Here is a 25,584-nt window from a genome sequence, read left to right as displayed (position 1 = left end):
GCACATGGGGTTTGCCCACGGGACAGAGGGGGCTGATCTGCCATGGCTGGGCTCCCTGCCACTACTGATAGGCAGGGCTGAGCTGAAGTAAATTTGGGTTGCAAAACAAAGAAATGTATTGTCATTTGTATTCAAGAGTGTTTGGAGCAATTAACATCTGTCTCATATGTCAAGTGCTTGGCACATAGTAGGCCCTCAATAAAATGGGCTCCAGTATTATAACAGTAACTCAGCTATGCTGAGGTCTTTCTTTTTCTGCCTCAGTAGGGGGTGGGGGGCTTGTTGAAATCACGTGTGCGGGGTGTGGAGATGTAGGACAGTGGGGAAGGGAAGAGGAATCAGGGAGACCCCTCCAGCCTGAGGGGCATCATGGATGTCAGAGCCCCTGTGTCCCCTACTAGGGCCTGCTCCTTGGGGCATGGGGTTCTTCTCAAAGTATCCAGGTGAAATTGGGGTACTGGGAGGTGCCCAAAGGGCTCAGAGAATCAAAACCTTGGTCTGGATGCCCTGGAAAGCTCCCCTTCCCCAGGCTGGGTCTTGCAATTGGCGATCTGGTCTCCTTCTCTTCACAGGAGGAACAGGGTACAGAAAGCTCCCTTCCACTCCCAGACTCCCTAAAGAGTCTAAGCGGCCCCAAAGAGAGGGGTCAATAGAACCTCCACTTCGCACTTTGCCTGAGACAATGCTCCAGTGTGGCCCCAGATGCCACTTTTACTTGCTCAAGTCTCCTTGTTGCCCAGCCTTGCCGGGGACCTTCCCCTGCCAATGAGGTCTTTCCTGTGTTGGCGTTGCATAAGGCCGGCAGCTGCCTCCCTGGCCAGCCTCTGGGCTGGCTGTAGGGCTGAGGTTTTGGGAAAAGCAGAAGCAGCCCCTGAGGCTGGATCTCCTCTCTCAGGGTGACAGAGCCCTGGAGAACCAGCAGCACCACGAGCTCCTGAACTTCCTTCCCGTTCTGCTCACCTGCAGTTCACCAGCCTTGCAGCCACCTCCCTGCGGAGCAGGTAAGCCCATCCCTGGCCCTGCAGGGCAAGTGGAGGGTTGGGAGCGGGGCTGGGCTGAGGCTGACTGGTGGGGCATCTGGGTGTGGGAGCTGGACGCCAGATCAACCCAAGCCCAAGATGCTAATCAAAGCTGCACTCATATCCTAAACCCCTTTACCGCTCCAGATCTCCCCCAGCCCACGTCCTAATCCCAGTCCCAATCCTAACTGCCATCCTCCCCAGCCCCGGTCCCCGTTCCAACCTTACCTCACCCTCAGTCCTGTCTCATCACTGACCATTTACTTAATCATCATCATCATCTCCGTGTAGCCACAGCCTTGGTCTTTACCTTACCCCAACCCCATCACTCTCACCTCCATGTCAAATCGCAGCCTAACCTTGGCCTTCACCCTGGACCTTCACCCTGGACCTTCACCCTGCAGCCCGACCTTCGTCTCCCCCTCACTATGCTCAGTTCCCCTCCTCGCCACTCATCTGAGTGCAGCACCCCAGCACCGAACAGCAGAGCTCGGGGGAACGGTGCTGGGGCAACGGTGCTCGGGCTGAGGGTGTGCATGGCCAGAATAAAATGGGAAATTTCTGCCACTAATTCCAAAGCCCGGAGACCACATTTATGGATTATATGACTTTCAGAATGAAACTTTTGGGGCTTTCCACTGTTATAATGCACTCCTGGAATTGCCAGCTGTGCCCTGATTTTCTCACAGTGGGCAGAGCACTCCAGCCAGCTGTCACCCCAGTTCCCTCCTTCTCCAGCATGAGAGGGAAGTTGGGGAGAAGCTCTGTGTTGGGAAACAGAAACCAAATCCCACCTCGCTGCCTACAGTGAAACTGCTCTGACCTTTCTCCCTCAGGCCGGGCTTGGCTTGTGGCATCAGAGGTCAGGGGTCAGAGTCCCGGTCCACCTTCCACAGCTGTCCTGGGACACTTGGTCTCACACAGACTTTACCTACTTGCGATCACACCAGGAGCAACCATGGGAGCCCACCACAGGCCGGGCCACCCCATCCCAACCATGATGCAACCTGTACCATTTCTAGGTAGAAGTGGGGATTTAAAACTGTCTTCAGAGAGCCCAAGATGCAAGGACGAACCTCAGGAACTTCCCGAGGTCTGGGGGACAATGCTCTCCCAAATAGTCCTTGCCCAAGGGTCAGGTGGTTTCAGGGCTGCAGTGTTCACTGTCCCCCAGTATGCCCACCCCCTTCTCCAAGACCCACAATCACCTCTCAACCACCAGGGGGCACTGGTGCACACTGGGACTCCGCTTAACCTAAGCCTTCCACACCAGACTTTCAAACAGAGACAAGGGGCGTCTTTCTTGCCCTTTCTTTTTCTTGGACAGGTCCCTGGGTGGAGGCTGGTCTTTAGGGTGGAAGAGGCTGAGCTGTTAAGCTGGACTCTGGTGGAACTGACCCTTTGAGTACTGAGGATGGGCTAAGAGTTGTGACACCTGCATGATGTAATTTGGGGTAGTCCTAGAAAGGGTCCTCTCACACATTCCAAAAATTCCTGTCCCATTCTGGGATCAGTATGTCTAAAATTCCACCATTAGGTTCAGCATCGCCCTTTCCAGGGCCGCAAATGGGATTAACAGGGGGAGCTGGGGATACCGGCCAGACTCACGCCTGTCGTCTTGCTGATGTCCCAGGTGCAGAGGATCTGACCCTGACACCCAGTGTGGCTGTAGGTTCCGGGCCGTATCTGCCCCCAGCCACACACAGTAGGCTACCTTTCAGTCCAGCATCCACGTCACGGGACCCAGCCTGGGCCAGCATGCGCCTTTCGCATGGCCAGAGATCATGTGTGGAGGGTGAGGGTAGAGCAGGCCTAGTGTTGCCCAGAGAACTGGGGACGAGCCACTGGGTCTCAGAAAATGACCAGACCTGTCTGCTGGAGCAGCCAAGAGAGGGGGCTGGGTCTGCTGGGGGGCAGTGCTTTTCTGCGCCTTCCCTCGCCTTTGCTCTGACATGCTGCTCCCTGCAAGCCATCCCTCCTCCTCTCACGCTTGGCTAAGTTCTGTTCTGACATCCTGACAGGCAGTTCCGCCTCCATGCAGGCCCTGCGTGTCTGCTCAGCCCTCCCCAGGTGTGCCCCCTGGTAGCCGCCAGAATCAGCTGGGCTGATGGGCTGGGGGCTGGGAGTGGTCATGAGTTTCCTGTCCCTACTTCCAGCCTCCCCAGGCCCTTCCCCTCCCTCTGTGGAGTCAGCATTTAGGACTAGGGAGGACTGCAAAGTTGGCAACATGAGTTTTTGTATGTGAGTGTGGTGAAATGGACAGTTTTAACAGTTTTTAAAATCCTCACCCGAGGATTTGTTAACTGGTTTGAGAGAGAGAGGGGGAGAGAGAGAGACAGAGAGAGAGAGAGAGAGGGAGGGAGAGAGACATTGATCCGTTGCCTCCCATCCGAGCCCTGACAGGGGATCGAACCTGCAGCCTAGGTGTGTGCCTGAATGGGGACTGAACCCGCACAGGATGACACTCCAACCAACGGAGACGCCCAGCCAGGGCTCTGTCTGACTTTCGGAAGAGCCACCAAACAGTTTTCTGTAGCAGCAGTGCCATTTCACATTCCCCCCGCAGCACATGCGCTGAGCTCCCCAATGTCTCCATGTCCTCTCCAGCGTTTGTTATTTTCTGGTTTTGTTTGTTAAGCCATTTGAACGGGTGTGAAACGGCAGCTCATGGTTTGGTTTGCATTTCCCTTGTGACCAGTGATGTTGAGTATCTTTTCATGGGCTCATTGGCCATTTCATATCGTCTTTGGAGACATGTCTATCCAAGCCCTCTGCCCATTTTCTGATTTGGGTCGTTTGGAGTTTGTTGGTGCTGAGTTGTAGGAGCTCTTCGTCTATTCCAGGTATTCATCCCTTACGTATGATACTAATCCCGTGACTGGCAAATATTTTCTCCCTTTCTGTGAGGTTTTGCTTTTACTCTCTTGATACTGTTCTTTGATTCACAAACATTTTTAATTTTGATCAAGTTCGCTTTACCTGTTTTTCTTCTGTTGCTTGTACCTTTCGTGTCACACTGAAGAGACCCTTGCCTGATCCTAAGTCATGAAGATTTTCATCCATATCTTCTTCTAGCAGGTTTATAGCTTTACTCATACGTGTTTCTGTCCCCTCTCCCTTCGGATTCACGTCTGTGTCACCCCTTAGAGCCCTCGTCCCCACCGGGGGCACTCCGCGGCAGAGGGTCCCTTTCCTTCTTCTGTGTGGTGGACTGTAGGCAGTTAGCTGGTGCTTGTAGGGGCCTGTGTTGTGCAGGGCCCTAGTGCCCTGTGTTGCCCCTAGAATGGCCCCCTCACCAGTCCTAAGCCCCCGGGGACCACACCTCTGCGGCCCTCCAGTGCTGCAGGGCTGTCAAGCTCCATATGGTGTACAGCCTGTAAAGCTAGAGGCAGGGAGGTGAGGCTCAAGTAAGAAACTGTCATTCTTGCTCATTGCCTTGGAGTAAGTCGCTGGGCCTCTCGGGGTTCCAGTTCCTGTTGGCTTGAGTGGCTAGGAGGGGCAGGGCAGTGGGGGGAAAGGGAGAAACAGCTGTTCATCTGCTCTGGGGTAAGGTTCTTGAGGGTCTGGGAAAGCAGAACTTGGGGTGGGGCTTAGGGACACACGGAGGGCTTTCTGATGCCTTCCACCGAGGGAGGGCGTTCCTGGGTGAAGTCCCAGCCGTGAACGTGGGCTCCTGGCTCCCAGCTGGCAGCTGCTCTAGGGGTTCTTGGCAGCCCTGCCCTTTCACTGGGCCAGCCAGCACAGCGCTCGAGGACGAAGGGCTGGACTCTCTCTCAGCAGGCTCTGAGGCCGAGGTGCGCTCACCACCCTCTTAGGCACCAGAACCGGTGTGAGAACCTGCAATGGGCTGCCTGCTTCGGCTTCTCCACCTGGCCTCATCCTTCTCCACAGGTAAGCTCCGCTGGCCTTCGTGAGCCCAGCCCTTGCTGGCCCGGCAGACTGGTCACAGGCGGCTGCTGAGACTGAAGGGCAGACACGGGAGGCAGTGGCAGGGAGCAGTGATGCTCCCTGGGGCACCCGGAGGGGCTGCTGTGTGGGGGGCAGGGCAGGCTTTGGGGGCCCACGGGGGGCACCCTCTACAGGGCATGTCATGGGACTCCCACTGTGGGAACGTCAGGCCTGCGTCAGTCACTCTCCTGTCTGTCTTCCCCTCCCTCAGTCCTGGCCTTATGGGGTGTCTCCAGTCCCAAGTCCGTACAGGGCGTGAAGGGGTCCTGCCTCACCATCCCCTGCGCCTTCAGTTTCCCTGACGATGTGGAGGTGCCCCAGAGTGGCATCACGACCATCTGGTACTTCGACTACTCGGGGGCCCGGCAGGTGGTTCACCACTCTGGGGACCCCCAGCTGGTGGACGCTCGCTTCCGTGGCCGCGCCCAGTTTCTGGGTCACACAGAGCACAACGTGTGCAACCTGCTGCTCAAGGACCTGAGCCCCCAGGACTCCGGCTCCTACCAGTTTCGCTTCGAGATCAGTGAGGTCAACCGCTGGCTGGACACCAGAGGCACGGCCGTCACTGTGGCAGGTGAGGAAGAGGGTGGCCCGGCTACTGCCTGGAAGGGGCTCCCAAGCTGCTCCTGGCCCCACTGACTCACAGCCCCAACCCTTGTCCTGAACCCGGCTCCAGCCCCCGCCTGGCCCCAGCCTTGTGTCCTCCATGCGTTTACCCAACATGGGGGCGGGGGGTAGAAAGCAGTTTCCTTCTCCTTGGAGCCCCTCAGCTGGCGTTTGCAGGGCAAGAGGTCTCAAGTGTGGTGAAGGGGGATCCTGAGCCTCCCATCTTTGTCCTCAGAGAAGCCCAGCGTGCCCACCATTGCCTCACCGTTAGAGCTCCGCGAGGGTGTGGATGTGGACTTCAACTGCTCCACCCCCTACATGTGCCCGCAAGAGCCCATCAGCCTGCAGTGGGAAGGCCAGGACCCTGCTCGCTCCCGCACCTCCCACCTCCAGAAGCTGGAGCCCACGGGCATCAGACACCAGAATGTCCTCCACATGGCCCTGTCCTGGCAGGACCACGGCCGGACCCTCAGCTGCCAGCTCTCAGTGGCCAAAGACAAGACAAAGGGCGAGATTCACCTCCAAGTGCAGCGTGAGTGTGCTGGGGGCCACACCCTGGTTAGCGAGCACACATCTGAGGTTTCCCAGGGCAAACCAGTTCCTTCTCCAGCACACGGAAAGAGAGCCCTCACCCCTGAGGCAAAGCTGGGTGCCCCCTGACCTCCTGGGTGGGGCAGGTGGAGAGGGACTGCCAGGTACAAGGAGCCCTGTTTGATGGCTCCCTTTGATCTCTTATCACTGAGGCCAGAGACTTAGGGGTCAGGCAGCAAGGACCCTGAGATTTAGCCCAGCTCTGGAGGATGCTGGAGTGGGGGTGGTCAACCCCTTCTAAGGCTGAGCTCAAGGTCAGAGTATCACCCAGACACGGCAGAGAGCCTGTGGGGCAGAGCCGAGGTTTCCACTTCACGGAGCACCTCCCCATCACGGTAAAACAAGGCAGCCTCTTCTGGAACAAGCACTGTTCACAGGCCTCAGATGGCTGACTCCCTGTCCTCTAGACTCTAGACGAGGAGCTTTGGGCTGGCTCCCGCCTCCCAGCATTGTCATGGAAATTAGAGCAGTGCTCCGCACACGAGAACCAGTCAATACTAATACCGTTTCACAGCTATGTAGATACAGCACTTGAAAATGGGAGCTTTCATTAGCGTATTTAGATAGCGAGAAGCTTGGAAACAAGATTTAAGGAAATGCAGTCTATTTGTATTTTTGGCATCCTCCTTACACATGGGCTAACCATTCTCAGAGGCAGTTCAACTCTGCCTTTGGCGCCTTCCATCAGGTGCTTGGTCCCTCACCAACAGTAACCATGGGCCACCAAAGCAAGCAGTGTGGTGGGACCCATGGCCCCAACTTGAACAGAGGGCAGTGGGCAGCATCATGAGGCCGAAAGCCCTGGAAGGCAGGGTGGGCTGGGCGCCAGGCCAGGCGTTGCATTATCAGCCTCTTGGGGGTGAAGGAATGGGTGAGGAATTCGAGGTGGGGGGCAGTGCAGCTCTGGACAGGGAGCTGGTGGGACTGATGATTTGTCTGGGTGGGCTTCCTTAGGGCGCAGTGTTGAGAGAGGAGAGGAAGAGTGCTCCCCTGTACCCCCCTGGGCCCCTTACCCGATACCCCCCATCGTGCCCTGCAGATGCTCCAAAAGGTGTGGAGATCCTCCTCAGCCCCTCAGAGGGGAACATTCGTCCAGGTGATCTGGTCACGCTCACCTGCCAGGTGAACAGCAGCTACCCCTCGGTCAGCTCTGTGCAGTGGGTCAAGGATGGGACTCACCTCAAAGCCCAGGGTCACGTGCTGCAGTTGTCCCAGGCAGCCTGGGACGATGCTGGAGTCTACACCTGCCAAGCTGAGAATGACGTGGGCTCCTTGGCCTCAGCCCCTGTCAGCCTCCATGTCTTCAGTGAGTCCAGGGTGAACCTGGGTCTTGACCAGAGGGTGGGGAGAGGTCCCAGGCCACAGGGGCTGGGGGGATGCGGGTGTGGATTCCCAGCCCTGCCTCAGACAGATGACAAACCTCCCTGGCAGGGTGGGATGTCAGGAGGATCCCGGTGAACAGGACAGAGATGCCGCAGGCTCTGCTGCAGAAGGGGTGTGATGCAGGCTCTGAGGGATTGGGCTGAGTGGCTGGGACTCTGAGGAACTGGGACTGGAAGTCAGCCGGGTACCCCCAGTGTGCCCGATGCCGCCCCCACAGTGGCTGAGGTCCAGGTGAGCCCAGCAGGCCCCATCCAGGAGAACCAGACAGTGACGCTGGCCTGCAACATGCCTAAAGAAGCACCCAGTGAGCTGAGCTACAGCTGGTACAAGAACCACGCCCTGCTGGAGGATGCCCACAGCCATACCCTCCAGCTGCACTTGGCTACCAGGGCCGACACTGGCTTCTACTTCTGCGAGGTGCAGAACGCCCAGGGCAGGGAGCGCTCCAGGCCCGTCGGCGTGGTGGTCATGCGTAAGTGCCTGGTGGGGTGGACACTGCTGGAGCGGGGCCAAAGGGCGGAGCTGCTGCCGGAGGCTTAGGGCTCCGGGTCCGGGTGGCCTTGAGCTCTGACCTCCTTGGGCCTCAGTTTCCTCTGATTTAAAAAAAACTTTATTTTGAAATAAGTTCAAACTTCCAAAAGCAGTACAAAGAATTATCCTGTACCTTTAACTTAGATTCCTCATTTGATAACATTTAGGTACATATGCTTTCTCTTTTTACATATATATTCTTTGTGTGTATATGTGTATACACACATATGCACATATATGTGTGCATACATGTATACATACTTCTCTCTGCAAACACATATGCACTCTATACATGCATATATACCTGTGCACTCTATCAGTATACATACACATATATGTTAGCCATCACCTACCCATCCATCCATCCATCCATCCATATTCCTAAATTTGTAGGCATTATGCCCCTTACCCTTTAGTTCCTCAGCATGTATTTTCTTTTCTTTCTTTTTTAAAAAGATTTTATTTATTTACTTATTAGAGAAAGGGGGAGGGAGGGAGAAAGAGAGGGAGAGAAAGAGCAATGTGCAAGAGATACATCAATTAGTTACTTCTCACATGCCCCCAAACTGGGGAACCTGGCCCACAACCCAGGCATGTGCCCTGACTGGGAATCAAACCTGCGACCTTTTGGTTCACAGGCTGGCACTCAGTCCACTGAGCCACACCAGTCAGGGCCAGTTTCTCCATATTCAAAGTAGAGTCCCTGATCCCCAGCCTCAAGGTTACCTCAAGGATTGATTGCTGATTTGCCCAGGCCAGGGACAAAAGTGTATTCAGCAGGCACTCAGGAGCTGCTGGGGTCACCCTCCATCTCCCAAGGCATTATGGGACAAAGGAGGTGCAGCGGTTATAGACTATATAAGGGAACCCATGGAGTGGCCCTGTCTGAGGGTGACAGGCCCTTCTCCACACAGACCCGCCCCTCGCCCCCGACCTGTCTGCCTTCCTGGAGACACAGGGCGGGCTGGTGGGCATCCTCCACTGCTCCGTGGTCAGTGAGCCTGTGGCCACCCTGGTGCTGTCACACTGGGGACTTGTCTTGGCCTCCACCTCCGGCAAGGATGACCACAGCCCACGCTTCAGAGTCTCTTCTGCCCCCAACTTCCTGCGCCTGGAGATCCGAGACCTAGAGCAAGCCGACAGTGGGGAATACACGTGCACAGCCTCCAACGCCTACGGGAACGTGTCCTCTACCCTGGACTTCCGTGCCAATGGTAAGATGGTCACGGGGACTGGTGGTGGGGGCTCGGGGCGGAGGCCTGCTCTGAGCTGTTCCTCCTAGGAGACCAGAGGGCTCAGCTGAGGGGCTGCACTAGCTGGCTAATAAAAATCACACCAAGGACTCAGGCTATACAGTGTTCCTGACACAGGCGGTTCAGGGAAGTCAAGGCAAAAAGGAAAACATGGCAGATTGTATCATCGCTTTTGTATACATTCTGACTCTGAACTTGGAGGGTCCTTCATTTGCATTCATTTCTTCCTTGTTTACCAAATGTTTAGGGCAGGTTCTGTGCTAGGCAGGGGTCAGAGGCAGTAGGCAAGATAGAATAGGGTCTTCCCGTTCTTGGTACATGAGGTATCCTTCCCTTATTCTGAAGCCACAGCTAATCGATCAAGCCAGGCTTGACATAAGGCTGGATTCCAGCTCAGAATCCTCAACCATGCCGCAGCCAGTTACTATCAATAGATCAGCATGGTCATTCAAGGCCAAACCCCCCTGATTGTCAAGAGATTCATGGAGCCTAGGGCATGAAGCCCAGACCTACCCTACAATTATGCGGGGAAAGCGGGATGCTGGAGGGCTTCCTGTAGTAGGTGGCACGGAGCCGCAGATGTGCAGGGGAGCTGAGCCTCCTTGTCTCCCTCTTTTGCTAGCAGCCCGCCTTCTCATCAGCCCAGCAGCAGAGGTAGTGGAAGGGCAGGCGGTGACGCTGAGCTGCAGGAGCGGCCTGAGCCAGACGCCTGACATCCGCTTCTCCTGGTACCTGAATGGAGCGCTGCTTCTCGAGGGGCCCAGCAGCAGCCTCCTGCTCCCTGCGGCCTCCAGCACTGATGCTGGCTCATACCACTGTCGGGCGCAGGATGGTCTCAGCGCCAGCGGGCCCTCCTCGCCTGCCGTCCTCACTGTGCTCTGTGAGCAGCCCCCCACTGGCCCCTGCTTGTCTTGGGGGGGATCGATCAGTCCACTGGGGTCCACTAGCCATCCCTCCCTCCTCTAAGTCCTCCTTCTGACCCTGAACTGCCCAGGGTCTAGATCAAGAGGGCAGCCACAGGCCAGGGCTGAAATTTGGAGAACAAGGCTGAAGATTTTTTTACTTCCTCATGTCCCATCCTTCAACCCCAGACGTTTTAGGGCCCTCTGCCCCAGCCTCAAACCCACCATGGGCACTCTGTCCAAGCTTCATCCTCTTGAGCCGGGCCCTGGGACACCATATTCCTACAAATGTGTACACACCCCACAGGACGTGCCCGCCCTGGCTGCCCGAGACGAGAAGGCAGAACCTCTCAGCACAGGAACTGTGTCCTGTCATACAGAACTGTGTTCTGTATGAGCCTGAGGGGCTGGCCAATGTTCAGGGAGCCCTGAGCCTCCAGAAAGCCCCCTCTGATACAAGCGGGAGCGACGTCCTGGCACTGTCAGGAAGAGCAGCTGCCGCCAGGGGCTTTCTAGTGTCGGGGTGAGATCGCCCGGAGGCCTTGGCTGTGGCCGTCTTTGACCACTCATCTCCAGAAGGCTCTAGAAAGAGGGCATTTCAGGCATCATCTATTATCCTGATAGAGCCAGCTTGCCGATCTGAGATAAGAGGCAGGGGGGGCCTTGGGGAAGGGTTGGGGTGAAGAGAGAGAGAGCTATGAGGGCACCCTGCCCAGGAGCACGTGGGAGTTCGGCCAGTGATGCCAGCCCACGTGTGCCTTTGTCTAAGCTAGAAGGTGGTGCTTCCTTGGGAAGAAGCAGTACAGCACGAGGGCACAGTTCAGCCCGAGGTGCGGGGGCTGCGTTCCTCCCACCTGGCTCGGCTGTCCTTGCGCAGTGCACAGGTCCGTTGGCGGCTCTGGGCACACACCTTTGTCCAGCGGGACCTGGGATCCCAGCTAGACTGGAGTGGACTTGCGAGGCCCTGGCAGAGGCTGTGGTTGAGAGCCCGTGCTCTTCCTCCCCAGACGCACCACGCCAGCCCAAGCTCACCGCCCGGCTGGACGCCGACGCTGCAGAAGTTGGGGCTGGCCGCCGAGGCTTCCTTGAGTGCCGTGTGGACAGTGACCCCCCAGCCCAGCTGCAGCTGCTCCACGGGGACGATGTAGTAGCCTTTTCTCTGCCACCAGGGGGTGGCTGCAGCAGCTGTGGGGGCTGTTCTGGGCGCAGAAAGGTCAACAGAGCCCCTAACCTGCTGCGCGTGGAGATACCTGACCCGGTGCTGGAGGACGAGGGTGTGTACCAGTGCGAGGCCAGAAACGCCCTGGGCAACGCCTCCTCCTCAGTGACCTTCAATGCCCAGGGTGAGTCGGGTCAGGGAGTGGTGGCACAGGGTCAGGGGACAGTACTCAGGACCCTTTCCCTCTGCAACCCCTGGCTCCAAGCAGGGTCTATCCAGTGAAATCTTATTCGGCAGTGAAGTGTGCTTTCCTGCCCTATCCAGTGGGCACTCCGGAGGGTCTCCTTCCTGCCCCCTGGAGGCTGGGAGGCTGGACCACTGGCCCCTAAGGTTGGGGGGAAGCCGTCAAATTGAGGGCCTGCACTGCCTGTTCTCCAGCCACTGTCCTGGTCATCACGCCGTCACACACGCTGCCAGAGGGCACCGGAGCTAACCTGACTTGCAGTGTGAGCCGGGAAGCCAATGTCGGCCCTGCCAATTTCTCTTGGTTCCGGAATGGGGCACTCTGGACCCAGGGCCCCCTGGAGACCCTGACGCTGCTGCCTGTGGCCAGAACAGACGCCGCTCGCTATGCCTGCCGCATCCTGTCCGAGCCTGGTGCCCAGCTGTCTGCCCCCGTTGTCCTGAGTGTCCTCTGTGGGTGATGGGCAAGGGCAGCGCTGGGCACTTGGAGGGATGAGGAGGCAGTCTGGGAGGAACCCGACTAGGGTCAGGTTCAGGCATGGGGAAGGGTGGGCCTGGACTGTGTGTTTGGAGGGGGGATGGCACACAGTGTGGCAGCCGGAACCTGGTGAGCGGGGCTGCAGGTGGCCTGAGCTTCTCCCTGTCCCTGCAGATCCCCCAGACCCTCCGAAGCTGTCAGCTCTCCTGGATGTGGGCCAGGGCTACATGGCTGTGTTCGTCTGCACTGTGGACAGCAGCCCGCTGGCCCAGCTGACCCTGTTCCATGGGGAGCACCTCCTGGCCACCAGCCTGGGGCCCCAGCTCCCATCACACGGCCGCTTCCAGGCCAAGGCCATGGCCAACTCCCTACAGCTAGAGATCCGAGACCTGGGTCTTGGGGACTCTGGCAGCTATCACTGTGAGGCCACAAATGCCCTCGGGTCAGCCAATACCTCCCTCTTCTTCCAGGTCCGAGGTGAGTGTCCGTCCTCTGAAGATGGGCTAGACCCAGATGCCCTGGGGGTCACTCTGGCTGGTTTGGGGCCTGGGTCGCATGGGTTTCATGCAGAAATGTGAGGTCTTTTTCAGCCATGGTTTCTGAACAGTTTCCAGCCAGCCCACAGGAGGCCTGCCTTTGTCTCCAACTAGATACTTTCAGCTGTAATAACTGTGGCAGCCACTAGGAGGCAGTGGCAATTGCACAAGGCAGCTTGCTTGGTTGGAGCAATTTCTGACAGATAACTTCTTTTGTAATAATATAATTTTGTTAGATAATAAGGATCTCACACAAAACCTGATATGTATATTATGCATACGCATGGGTATTACATGTATACAGATGTGTACATCTGTATACATATGTGTACATACACATACATATATACATAAGAATATATTCACATATTCTTCTAAAAAACCCTCCCTATGAAAATAAGCCAGGAAAAAGGAAAGTTAATACCCATAATGCTGCAAAGGCTGAAGAAAAATACACAATTTTTCTTCCACAGTGACAAACATCAACTTTGGAACATTTCCCTTGGGCTTTGGTTCTGTACATCTTGTCTTATTTATAATACTCATTTCACACGCAGAGAAATTGAGGGTCAGAGCTTTAGGAACGTGCTTGTGGTCACATGACTAGCAGGTGCCCCTGCCAGCGTGGGACTAATTTGGTTCTGTTCTCAGGCACAGCCTGCGTGCTCAGTCACCACTCCAGCTGTTCCTCCACCTCACTCCCCCCTGCCCTCGGTCTCACCCTGCCTCAGACCCAGGGGGCACTGGGGACTGCCCTTTGCCCAGTCCCCAGTTGCTGGGATCTCATGACCTGGGGCCTGGGTGCAGGGCTGGGCAGGAGAGAAAAGACCACACGGCTGCTCGCTTCCCTTTCCGAGCCCTGGTCTCATGCTGAGTTCAGCTCACGATCAGCACCATGGCCCTTGGCATGACCTAAATTCCTGCCATTTCAGTGCTTTGTAAGGTCAAGAGCCAATACGTGCAGGCGCTGTGCCCGGCACTGGGCTGCAGACAGTCTAAGTCGGTCGGGCCCTCGAGAGGCTCACCCTCTGGTAGGCGAGATGTGATTGACAGCAAAGCTGTAACTCAAGGTGGAGGGTGGTCAACACCAGGGCAGACACCGGCTGGGTCCTTGGGAGCGAGACACTGAGGCATAGGGGTGAGGTTGGCAGTGGTCTGGTTCGGGGAGCTGTGGCTTGGGGACACACGACTGGGAGGTCATGCAGTCTTGGCGTGGATGGACACCCAGTCCCAGAGTGCGGGAGGACATGGTGGAGGGTCCCCACTTGCTCTTGGTTTCTCCCGCAGGAGCCTGGGTACAGGTGTCGCCATCCCCCGAGCTCCAGGAGGGCCAGGCCGTGGTCCTGACTTGCAAGGTGCCCACAGAGGCCCTGGAAGGGACCTACCGCTGGTACCGAGATGGCCAGCCCCTCCAGGAGCCAGCCTCGGCCACGCTCCGCTTTGCAGCCATAACTCTGAGCCAAGCCGGGGCCTACCACTGCCAGGCCCAGGCCCCGGGCTCAGCCACCACGAGCCTGGCTGCCCCCGTCAGCCTCCACGTGTCCTGTAAGCACTCTCATCCGGCGTGTTCTCGGGTGCGAAGGAGCCGAGGGTGTGGCGGGCGGAGGGGATGCTGAGCTCCCGCTCTGGGGCTCTGCCTCCGTGAGAGAGTTTTAGATGAGGGACCACCTGGCCAGGCCCTGACCACCCCTCGCTTTGTGTAGATGCCCCACGCGAGGCCACACTCAACACCCTGATGGACACTGGCCCTGGGCGACTGGGCCACCTCCTGTGCCGTGTGAGTAGCGACCCTTCGGCCCAGCTGCGACTGCTCCACGGGGACCACCTCGTGGCCTCCACCCTCCACGGTGTGGGGGAACTGGCAGGCAGCAATCCCCGGCTGAAGGTGGCCGTGGCCCCCAACTCGCTGCGCCTGGAGATCCACAATGCTACGCTGGAGGATGAGGGAGCCTACACCTGCGAGGCCACCAACACCCTAGGCCAGACCTCGGTCTCGGCCAGTTTTGATGCCGAGGGTCAGTGTGGGCTTGTGAGTGTGCATGTGGGTGGCTCCCTTAAGAGAAGGGAAGGTTGGAGAGGGTTCTAGAAGCCCAGGGCACAGGCAAGATGGCTGAACAGAAGGAGCGTCTCCATGCTGCCCACCCTTCCTAAGGACAGCAGTCTCCCAATTTGGGTTTTATAGAAGAGCATTTTTTTTAAAAAAATCCTCACTTGAGGACATTTTTGCATTGCTTTTAGAGAGAGGGGGAGGGAGGGAGAAAGAGAGGGAGAGAAGCATTGAGGTGAGAGAGAAACATCGATTGGTTGCCTCCTGCACTCACCCCAACCAGGGACTGAACCCCGCAACCCAGGCATGTGCCGTGAGCGGGAATCAAACCTGCAACCTTTCCGTGCATGGGTTGATGCTCCAACCAACCGAGCCACAATGGCCACGGCTCATGGAAGAGCCTTTTGAAAAACCAGAATGTTACATGGGTGCCCAGTGGATAACACTAATCAGAAAGGGGGTGCTCAAGGAGAAACCACAGCAGGGCCAGAGAGGCCTGTTTTCTCCCATGTGCCCCACCCCCCAGGGGCAGGGAGGGCTCTGCAGAACTCTGCTTGGGACCACCTAAGAGATAATGAGTCGTTTACCAAGCTCCACCTCTGAGCCCCATTTACAGGTAGGCCACCTGTGCCTCCCAGAGGCCAAGGGGCTCCCCTTCCTCATGGAGGCCAGTGGCCTGTTTTACACAGCCTCACACCCCTCACTGGTGTCCGCATGCCCTCCTTCTCTCCCCAGCTGTGAGTGTGCAGGTGTGGCCAAAGGCCACTGTGCAGGAGGGGCAACTGGTGAACCTCACCTGCCTTGTGTGGACCGCCCACCCAGCCCAGCTCACCTACACATGGTACCAGGATGGGCAGGAGCACCCGGGTGCCCGTTCCCTCCACCTGCCCAACGTCACAGTCTTGGACGCTGCCTCCTACCACTGTGGTGTGGTGGCCCCCGGCCAGGCACCCCGCCTCTCCAGGCCTGTCATCCTGGATGTCCTCTGTGAGTGCGGCTGGTGGCAGGGTGGAGCTGGAAGGAGCCTACAGGGGTCAGGGCATAGAGGACGCCCACAGGTGTCCAACCCAGGAACAACTCTGGAAGGAGTTCAGTTCCAGAACTCAGCCGGCTGATGGGGCACTTCACAGGGAGCATTAGAGTTGGGGAGCTGTGGGGGTAGGTCCTCTCTGGGCAGAGCAGCAGTGCCCCAGATTGGGAAGGGGAGGCCCTTGGAGAGGGAAGCCTGGGTCCTCCTGGTTTGAACGGCACCTGCACACTGGCCTCCTCCCGGCCGCGGTCTCTGAACTCCTTCTGTCTGTGCCTCTCGTGCTCCCGCAGACGCACCCCGCAGCCTGCGCCTGACCTACCTCCTGGAGAGTCGTGGTGGGCGGCTGGCCCTGATACGGTGCACTGTGGACAGCAACCCCCCTGCCCAGCTGGCCCTCAGCCACACTGGTCATCTCTTGGCCTCCTCGACTGAAACCTCTGTGCCCAATACGCTGCGCCTGGAGCTGAAGGAGCCCAGGCCCAGCGATGAGGGTCTCTATAGCTGCTTGGCCCGCAGTCCTCTGGGCCAGGTCAACACGTCCATGGAGTTGCGGCTAGAGGGTGAGGCAGGGCTCAGATCCCATGAGGGTGGGATCAGCTGTGGTGTCTGGCTGGGCCCCGCTGACCCTCACCTCCTTGGGACAGGTGTGCAGGTGACCCTGGCCCCGTCGGCCACTGTGCCCGAGGGGGCCTCCATCACAGTGACCTGTGAGGACCCTGCTGCCATCCCACCCACCCTCTACACCTGGTATCACAATGGCCATTGGCTGCAGGAAGGGCCAGCCGCTTCCCTCTCATTCCCGGTGGCTATGCGAGCTCACGCCGGTGCCTACTCCTGCCAAGTTCAAGATGCCCAGGGCACACGCAGTTCCCGACCTGCAGCTCTGCAAGTCCTCTGTGAGCTGGGGTCCTCGGGTTGGGGTACCCAGGGTGGTGGAGGGCACTTTCAGGTCCCAGTGGGGCTGGGCACAGGACTGCAGGGGGCAAGGATGGGCACTTGGGGAAAGAAGGACATGGGTGATGAGGACAGAGGTCCAAAGTCCCCACGAACCCTGCCTGAAGGAACCTGTCCACAGGACTCCTGAGAAGGCAGCACTTCTAGGAAGTGACAATTTTTCCAGAGGCTTCAGCCTCGCCAATGCCATGAGGGTGGACAATGGACAGTATGGAATTTCCAAGGAGAGACTCCAACTGTTCCTGCTGCACCCTCAGATGCTCCTCGGGACGCCGTTTTGTCCTTCTTCTGGGACTCGAGGGCCAGCCCCAAGACTGTGGTGCAGTGCACTGTGGACAGTGAGCCACCTGCTGAGCTGGCCCTGTCTCGTGGCGGGAAGGTACTGGCCACCAGCCATGAGGTCCATGGCTTGGCACTGGGGACTGGCCATGTCCAGGTGGCCCGCAACATCCTGCGGCTAAAGGTGCAAGATGTGCCCTCAGGGGATGAGAACACCTACGTCTGCACGGCCCACAACTTGCTGGGCTCGGTCAGCACCACTGGGCAGCTACAGGCGGAAAGTGAGTGGGTGATGGGGGAGGTGGGAGTGGGTGGTGGGTGGTGGGTGAGAAGGGACTCAGGGACTATGGGGTTGTGGAGTCCACATGGAGGGGGTTGGCTGGCCTGAAGGGGTGGAGACAGCCCTGATCTGTTGGAAGAGAAATAGCTCCCACTGGAGGGCACTGCCCAGCCTGAGGAGGAGAAACAACCTTGCCCTTGGGAGGCTCCCTGCAAGGGGGGAGGTGTAGCAATGCCCAAGAGGAGCTTGGGTGCAGTGGAGACATAACCCTACCCTCACAGAGCCTAGTCTGAGGGAGGAGGTGCAGCCTCACCCTTGGGGAGTCCAGTCTGAGGGTGGTGCATGGCCTCATCCGTGAGAAATCCGGTGTGATGAGGAAGGGAGGCACAGCCTGGCCCTGGAGGTCCCAGTGGGAGGGTGAGAGACAGTCCTGTCCTCAGAGATCTCAGTCTCATGAGGGAGACTGAGTCCCACCTTCAGGGCCCCAGATCCCAAGTCAGGTCATAACGCACAGAGGCCTCTTCGATCCCACCCAGAGGCTCTGGCTCCAGCAGGCCTGCAGATCCCCAACCACCTCCTGGTCCTTGGCCTACAGATGTGCGTGTGGTGGCTGAGCCAGGCCTGGATATGCCCGAGGGTGCAGCACTGAACCTGAGTTGTCACCTTCCTGGTGGCCCCACACTCATAGTCAACTCCACCTTCACTTGGTTCTGGAATGGCCGGCAACTGTATGCAGAGCCTGCGGCCACCCTTTCCTTCTCCCGCGTGGCCCGTGCCCAAGCTGGAGTGTACCACTGCCAGGCCGAGCTCCCCACTGGGACCACCAGCTCCGCTCCCGTCATGCTCCGTGTGCTCTGTGAGTATGGCACATGTCCACCCCCAACCAGTCTCCCCACATCTCACATGCCCACCTTAGGTCTTCTTCCTCTTCTGCCTGCAAAGAGCAAGGACTTCAGAGGTGTGGAGTCCCGGGTTGAAGGGCTCCCGCTGACTTGTTGTGTGATCTTGTGCATCTGTGCCTTGGTTTCCTCATTTTCAAACACCAGTTCCCCCACCTTGTGGGGCATGTAAGAGATAAAGCACGAAGAATGCCTGGTGCACAATAGAACCTCATCAGCCTTGGTCCTCTATTCCATTTTCCACCAGGGCCTCATGCTATTTCAGTCAGCTATTGCTGCGTAACAAGTTACACCAAAACGTAGTGCTTAAAACAACAGCCATTTTATTTGCTCACAATTCTGTGGGTCAAACATTTGGGCTGGGCTCAGCTGGGCAGTTCTTCTGCTGGTCTCACCTCACGTGGCTGCAGTTATCTAGTGGCTGGACCATGGCTACATGGTCTAGGATGGCTTCACCCTCGTGGCTGGTGGTTGAGGCTGGCTGTTGGCTAGGCCACATGTGTCCAACAGGCTGGCTTGAGCTTCCCACAATCTTGTGTTCCAAGGAGCGCAGAAGCTGTGAAGACCCTTAGATTTAACCTTGAAGTCACACGATGTCACTTCTGCCTTCTAGTGGTCAAAGGGAGTCAGATTCATGGAGTGAAGAAATAAGCTCTTAATGGGAGAAGCAAAGTCACCTTGCATGGGCACAGGAAGGGGAGGAATCTGTAACTGTTTTATACAATTACCATATTCCTTGTTTTCCTGTAGACCCTCCCAAGACACCAACCATGACGGTCTTTGTGGAGCCTGAGGGTGGCACCCAGGGCATCCTGGACTGCCAAGTAGACAGTGAGCCCCTAGCCATCTTGACTGTCCATCTTGGTGGTCGGATGGTAGCCTCCAGCCAGTCCCCAGGCACTCCAGCCGAGCCGCACATCCACGTCTCAGCCACCCCCAATGCCTTGAGGGTGAACATTGAGGAGCTGAGGCCCGGTGACCAGGGTGAATACGTGTGTTCTGCCTCCAATGCCCTGGGCTCTGCCACCGCCTCCACCTACCTCGGAACCAGAGGTGAGGGACACTGCACAAGGTTCCATCTCCCAGGACACTCTGCGTGAGGCTCAGCTCTCAGGCCCAAAGGCTTCCTTCTGAGGTCTTCCCTGGGTTGCTTCAGCTTGTCTGTCTAGTCTAGACTGGTTGCTTGAAGCTCCTTTCTATGGGCAAGCTCCTGAGATAAAGTGGAAAGGTAGAATAGATTCCATCTTGGGGAAGTCACTTGGGAAGGAGCACTGGAGGTCTGAAACCATAGCTGCCCCCTGAGCTATTCCCTGTGTTCCAGCCCTGCACCGCCTGCATCTATTCCAGCAGCTAGTCTGGGTCCTGGGGCTGCTGCTGTCTGGCCTCCTCTTCCTCCTGTTGGGCCTGGGGGCCTGCTACATCCGGAGGTGGGTCCAGAGCTGGAGGGCAAATGGGGCTACCTCATCCTTCTCTGTTTTCCCTCAATATTCCCCCATGTCCCTCCTACCAAATTCATAGGCTCCATACTTCCTAGCCCATCCCCCTTCCTGCCCATATTCCAAATTTGGGAATCCTTTCTAGAATTATCTGTAAATCCATCTTGCTGTAGTTTTCTCCTTTCCTGATCTCCCCCTTGTCTGTGCTGAAGAAAGGGCTGGGGAGGAAGAAAGATAAGGTGCCCCGCTCACCACAGGGTTCCCCACTGCTGGGTGCAGTGAGCAGTCTGGGGACAAGCATGTGGGTGGGTGAGGGGAACTGGGGCAGGCAGCAAGAGGGGAGGCCCTCTGAGTCCACTCCTGCCCTTGCAGAAGGAGGTGTTTTCATAAGCTGAGCATGGGTGAGAATTCGGTGGAGATGGCTTCTCATAAGGACAGCATGCAGGTATGGTTCCACCATGTGGGCACACACAGACATAATGCCCAACTACCCCACAGTGCAGGGCTGGCCCCTAGAGACTGCTCTCATTTATAGGTTGGTGCCTGGGCTGGGGAGAGACTGGGGAGAGGCTATAGAAATCCATGTCCCCTTCAGAAGAGTTGGAACCATAATCTGATTGGGGTAGAGAGAAGCCACGTGTCTGCTGCTCAGCTGCCTGGATGACTGGGGCAGACATTATGAACTTAGCAGCAACACCTTGGACACATCTTGGAAGACAGGATCCCCCTTCTGTGTTTTGGGGTCTTTCTTCCCATCACTTGGGCAAGAGCAAAAAACTGCTTCCGCTCCTTCATGGTCTGTCCCCTTCTACAGATAATCCATTTAGTGGGCCAGGGCTCCCAGCTGTGCACACTCTCACCAGTCTCCTTGAGACCCTACCCAAGGCTTGGGGGTCCGGGGACCTGCCCTCTAGAATTAGGGATCAGGTGATGACATCTCCCAGAGCCCTCCAGTGACCAGGGTTTTTTCTCCGTGGGAAGCTCATTGATCCTGATCAATGCAGCCACATTTGGCTGCATTGGACTTCACCCTGTGCTCCACCCCTGAGCTGACCTGTGGCATTGCCTACCCGCAGGAGGAGGAAAGGGCCACTGGCATCAGTGATGGCTTGGACTTTGTAAACAAGGCTGCGTTGGATCCTGCCTGCTTATGTGACAACAGCTCTGAGACGTCTGACTTGCTATGACCTGGTTCCAACCTTCTTGCCCCTCAAGAAAAATAGGTGGTGAGAAAAGCGAGTGAACCCCAATTTACCCAAGAGAGTGTGGACCTCGGGGGATGCCGAAGAGGAATGAGCTGACTGTGTTGTCCACTTCTCCTTCACTTTTCTCTGGATCTCATCTCTCCATTTATCTCCCACTGCCTCTGCCCATCTTTCTCTTCCAAGCCCATTCTGGACTATTCGGAAGGATTACAAGAGGAGCTTTCTACATCCTCACAGGCCAGCCAAGGTCCTCTGTATGAGCTAGAATACAAGTTAGGCTGCTGTAACCAGATACCAAATATAGTAACTTCAACATGATGAAATTTTATTATTCTCTCCCATACTAGTCTGAGTATGTTATGGTGGTTTAAATTGCAGGTGCTCTGTATTCTTTTATCGTATCTTGATTGTGAGGTTTACAATGACCTCACTGCATTCACATTCCCTCTAACAAGAAGAGTGGAAGTTAAAGGTATACCCATTTCCCATTGTGGACACAACAGGAATTTGCACTTTTCATATATACTCACTTCCCATTGGCTAGAGTTTAACCACATGGTCATGCCAAAGCTGTGAGGGCTTCTGGGAAATGTAGTTTTATCCTATTTCCAAAGGCCTCCCAACTATGGCCTCATACCCGAGACTTTTGACATTGATGAGAATGCTGCCAGCAGGGCACATTCTGTCTTCGTGCTGAAAGGCATGCCCTGGTCATGGGCTTCCTGGAAGGGATATTTCCCCTCAAACATTAAGACTGAGGAAATCGAGAAGGTTTGGTTGTCCCTAGGGAAATGGCATGCCAAGTAGTGGGGTTGCCTGAGCAGATGTCTTGCGTCAGATCTGGCCCCTGGAAGAAGTGCCCCCACCCCCCACCCCCACCCTCAGGGAGTGTGAGGATCAGATAGCATGTCATCACATCCTTCTTTCTGCTCCAGGTACATTGATCCATGATCCAGTGAGTTCACATCTACTCCCTGGAAGTGCGTGCCCAGGGGCTGCTAAGATGAATGAGGGTCACCAAGAAGGAATAATGTGTTCCCCGGAAGTCAGTGCCTGAGGGGAGCCAGTTCTTGGGTAGGCTAGTGACTCTCCTGGCAGCCTGGTGACAGATGATGGGAGGAGCAAAGAGCCCCCTGCTCTGGGATTTTGGCTGAAAAACATTGGGAGTAATGGGGTGTTAGCATGAAGCTAACAGGCTGGGAAGAAATTGGAGACCTGGTGAGCTCCACGTAGCAGTGGTTGGGTCCCTTCCTGGCCTAAGGTTCCATTCCTTTTGGTACCTGATGGCCAGACCCTTCCTGGGAGCCTGTCTGGCATTTCCTCTCAATAAATGTCCATCCTATGACATAACTGAAGTGAATCTTTTTCCTGCAACATGAATTGCTGGACTGGAACACAGAGGATTCAAATGTAAGTGGGGTTTATTCTGGGAGACTACCTGCTGAGGTGTCCAGTGCATGCAAATTACATGCATTTACCACAAACTACCTTATGCTCAAGTGATTTGTGCTCCTTGAGACAGGGGGCCGCTCACCTGCACTGCCCATATGACCAGCAACATATTGGGCACACAGTAGTTGAGCACTTAGTAAGTAAGCCCTGGTTTTCCTACATTGTTGTCACATGGGAGGGTGGAATGTGTGGGCTAAGTCCAGAGGTGGGACTGGGAGAGAGCCATCCAAATGCAGCCAACGTTTTTGGACTGTCTGGGGAAGGGAGCCTGAGGGGAGTACCACAGGTGGCTGCAGAAGGGTGGCTCCTGGGAGATCTAGGACTATTTGACTTGAAAGTCTTTGTCTGCTTCTGTGTGCCTCCAAGGGAGTGTAGGTCCACCTGGGACAGGAGAGTTCTCAGAGGGGTTCATTGTGTCCACCCCCAGTGATCTGAGGCTCCTCGAGACTTTTATTTTATTTTTCACACAAAAGTTCTTAGTTTATTCATCCTCTCATGAAAAATTTGCCCAGTCACCACAGATGAAGTCACTGAAGAATCTCTGCTCCTCTTGTCAGGACTCTAGCTCACTCTTCCCAGCACCGACACTGGCCTCCGTGGTCCCCCTGACTCTCTCCACTCTGCTCTGCTCTGGCGTTCCGTCCTCTGTTTCCTCAAGGTCTTCGTCTTCTCACATAGGTCATGTCTTGCCCGTCTGTGTTTGGGTTCCTTTTTCTTTGTGTAATCCAAGGAACCATAAATCACGCCAAAGCCCGTTGCCTTGCCACCACCCTAATGGGTTCTGAGCCTGAACACAAAGATGACATCTGGTGTGGCCTTACACATTTCAGCTAGTTCTCCCCAAATTTCCGCCTTGGGTGCTGTTGGCCTCCCAGGGCGAGGACAGCAGTGACCATTTGTCTCTGCTGCAGTGGTCTGTGGGTCGTGAATTTCCTGGTGTGGATGGTTCCTGTGTCGTTTGTGACGGTGGCTGAGCTTCAAGCAGACAGGGAGGGAAATAGCAAGGCTTTAAAAATAAACTTTGATTCAAGTGTAACACACATACAGAAATGTGAACACATTATACCTGCACAGCTCAATGACTTTTTAAAAAGCCAGCACACCCATGTAACCAGCACCCAGATAAAAAAATAGACCATTCACTATCAGCACCCTGGAGTCTCCCTTCTGATCCCTCTGAGTCACAAACCCAAAGGTAACTACTCTCTTGACCTTTCACACTGTAGATTTGATTTACTTGTTTTTGAATTTCTGCACAAATGGAATCATACGGAATATATGGCAACTTTGGAAAACTGTTTAACATTATCTATTAAAGCTAAAATACTCCTGCCCTGAAATTTCCCCCTGGATATTTACTCAAAAAAGATGAAGGGTTTTTGCCCCCCGTGGGATTCTACGAGAATGTTTACAGCCACATTACTCATGATAGCCAGAGACTGGAAACGACAAATGCACCCTGACAATGGAATGGATAAATGAACTGTGCTGTCTTCACACGGTGGAATATTACACAGAAGTGAGAAGGAGCTACAACCACATGTGTTATGAGCAATGATCCCAAATATAATGTTGAGTGGAAGAAGTCAGATGCTAAACAGTATAGACTGCATGGTTGCAGTCTAATGAAGTTCAAAGCTAATTGATAGTGATAAAAGTCAAAATAGTGGTTACTTATGGGGGAAGGTCATAATTGGGAGGGACCATAAAGGGACTTCTGGGGAGTGGACAGTGTGGTTCCTTGGTCTAGGTGCAGGTTTGATGGATGTGTTCACTTTGTGAAAAGTCACTGAGCCACTTAAGACACACACAGTTTTCTAAAAATATACCAAACACTACTTCAATAAGGTGGTTTTAAAAAATCTCCCACCCTTCGTGGAAGTCTACCCAAATTACAGCTGAGCACAAATTTTTTTAAAGCGCCTTCTTCACTTTGCCATAGGCCATCACGTTTGTCTTTGAATGCACTGCTTGCCTGCATGACTTTTCCTGATGCACCCAAGCATTGGCATGGCATCTCCGTGGGCCAGCATTGGCTGTGCTTCCCTTGGACACCTTGTTCTGGGTCACTCTTCAGGATGAGTCCTACTTACAGGTGATGGGTGTCGTTCATTATGTGAACACTTCAAAGCTTTAACTCTCACTGGTTTGCTTTCTTCCCAGGACACTTCCTATTACCCCCAGAGAGGGACACCAACAAGACATTTGAGAAATCATCGTTCCCTTGGTGTTACCAGACATGAACACTGAGCCGATCAGTGCCACCTCTAGGATTTATCTTTCTCAGCTTTGGTCTTATGGCCCCCATCCCCTCCTCTGCTATCCCCAAATGTAAATAAACAGTTGCTCTGAGATTTTGGCAGAAAATTCTTCTGATGTGTCATAGCTCATCTGGGTTGGAGCATCCACTTGGCAAGGATGACTTCAGTCCCCACACAGATCTTAGGCTACATGTCTCCCTCATTTTGTCAGCACTGACAGTGTGCCAGGCTCTGTACAAGGCAGTCTCAGACCCTTGAAGCTCAGGGTCTGGAGGAAAGAGACAAGAAATAGGCAACTACAATGCTGTGTGAAATGTGGTACAGTGAGAAGTATAGTACCAGGGACAGTCACTAAGCTCTGGATCAGGGAGGACCCCTTGACAAGCAGTCACCAAAGCTGCAGCTTTCAGTGTGAATATGAGTTAGCCAGCAGGCTGTATTCTTGCCAGAAGAGAGAGGGCTCTGCCCTCCTCTCTCCCAATACCTACACTAAGACCCCGTGACTCTGGGGTCTGTTTTACTTTCCTGATCCCCAGCTTGTTTGGCATTCAAGCCACTCCAACCCCTTGCCAGGCCCTTCCAGGACATACACTTGGCATTGTGCTGTCCCTGTGATGTCTGGGACCTTCTTAACTGCCTCTCTCTTCTGCCCCTTCAGGACTGTTTCCTTTACTATGGTTAGGGCTTCTCCTTTCTTAGGATTCACATTATCTTCTGGAATGTCCACTTGTGCTCCTGGCTCAAGGTGGAAGCCTGGGTGTCTCTGTCCACTGCTGTTCTGCCCCAAATCCTCCCCCAACAAGAGGAGGTAGCAAAATGGACCCTGGGTATGACAGAATGCCTTGCTCTCTGCTCCCTGGCTTACCCAGCAGAAGGACCAGGGAAGTATGTCCTGGAGGGGTGCCTTCTGCTGCTGTCAGGATCCATGGTGACTCCATTCAGCCATCCACAGGGGGAGGGATTGATGCCTCTCCAGCCTGTCTGCACTGGAGCCCCCCATGTGACCAAAGCCATCTATGTCTATATTAAGTCTGGTTCCCAAGATGAGACTTTATATGCAAGAGACTTATTAAGAACATACCCCCAGGGGAG

General features: G+C 55.5%; 1 protein-coding gene across 7 annotated transcripts; it reads left to right on the top strand.

The window, feature by feature from the left end:
- The first annotated feature begins 845 nt into the window (after positions 1-845).
- SIGLEC1 (sialic acid binding Ig like lectin 1) lies at positions 846-24,586 on the top strand. Of its 7 annotated transcripts, none has more exons than XM_045833405.1 (22): positions 846-1,001; positions 4,800-4,910; positions 5,179-5,541; positions 5,809-6,105; positions 7,204-7,470; positions 7,765-8,019; positions 8,993-9,292; positions 9,954-10,211; positions 11,241-11,576; positions 11,831-12,088; positions 12,288-12,590; positions 13,937-14,194; positions 14,353-14,664; positions 15,432-15,683; positions 16,017-16,286; positions 16,371-16,622; positions 16,938-17,240; positions 17,835-18,095; positions 18,889-19,191; positions 19,460-19,565; positions 19,947-20,019; positions 20,651-21,118. In XM_045833405.1, the coding sequence occupies exons 2-22, from the start codon at positions 4,862-4,864 to the stop codon at positions 20,759-20,761; spliced, it is 5,187 nt and encodes a 1,728-aa protein (XP_045689361.1). In that variant the 5' UTR covers positions 846-1,001; positions 4,800-4,861; the 3' UTR covers positions 20,762-21,118. The 7 variants fall into 7 exon arrangements, 5 of the variants coding, with proteins under 5 accessions (XP_045689361.1, XP_045689360.1, XP_045689362.1 ...); XM_045833404.1 differs by having other exon boundaries at positions 4,797-4,910; XM_045833406.1 differs by lacking the exon at positions 846-1,001 and adding an exon at positions 24,395-24,586 and having other exon boundaries at positions 4,621-4,910; positions 20,651-20,800.
- Positions 24,587-25,584: the final 998 nt, after the last annotated feature.

The sequence above is a fragment of the Phyllostomus hastatus genome, unplaced genomic scaffold (assembly GCF_019186645.2).
Source record: "Phyllostomus hastatus isolate PE091 unplaced genomic scaffold, TTU_PhHast_1.1 phas_contig_17, whole genome shotgun sequence".
Lineage (NCBI taxonomy): Eukaryota > Metazoa > Chordata > Mammalia > Chiroptera > Phyllostomidae > Phyllostomus > Phyllostomus hastatus.
Note: the sequence above shows the minus strand (reverse complement) of the source record. Positions and strands in the feature narration are given on the sequence as shown.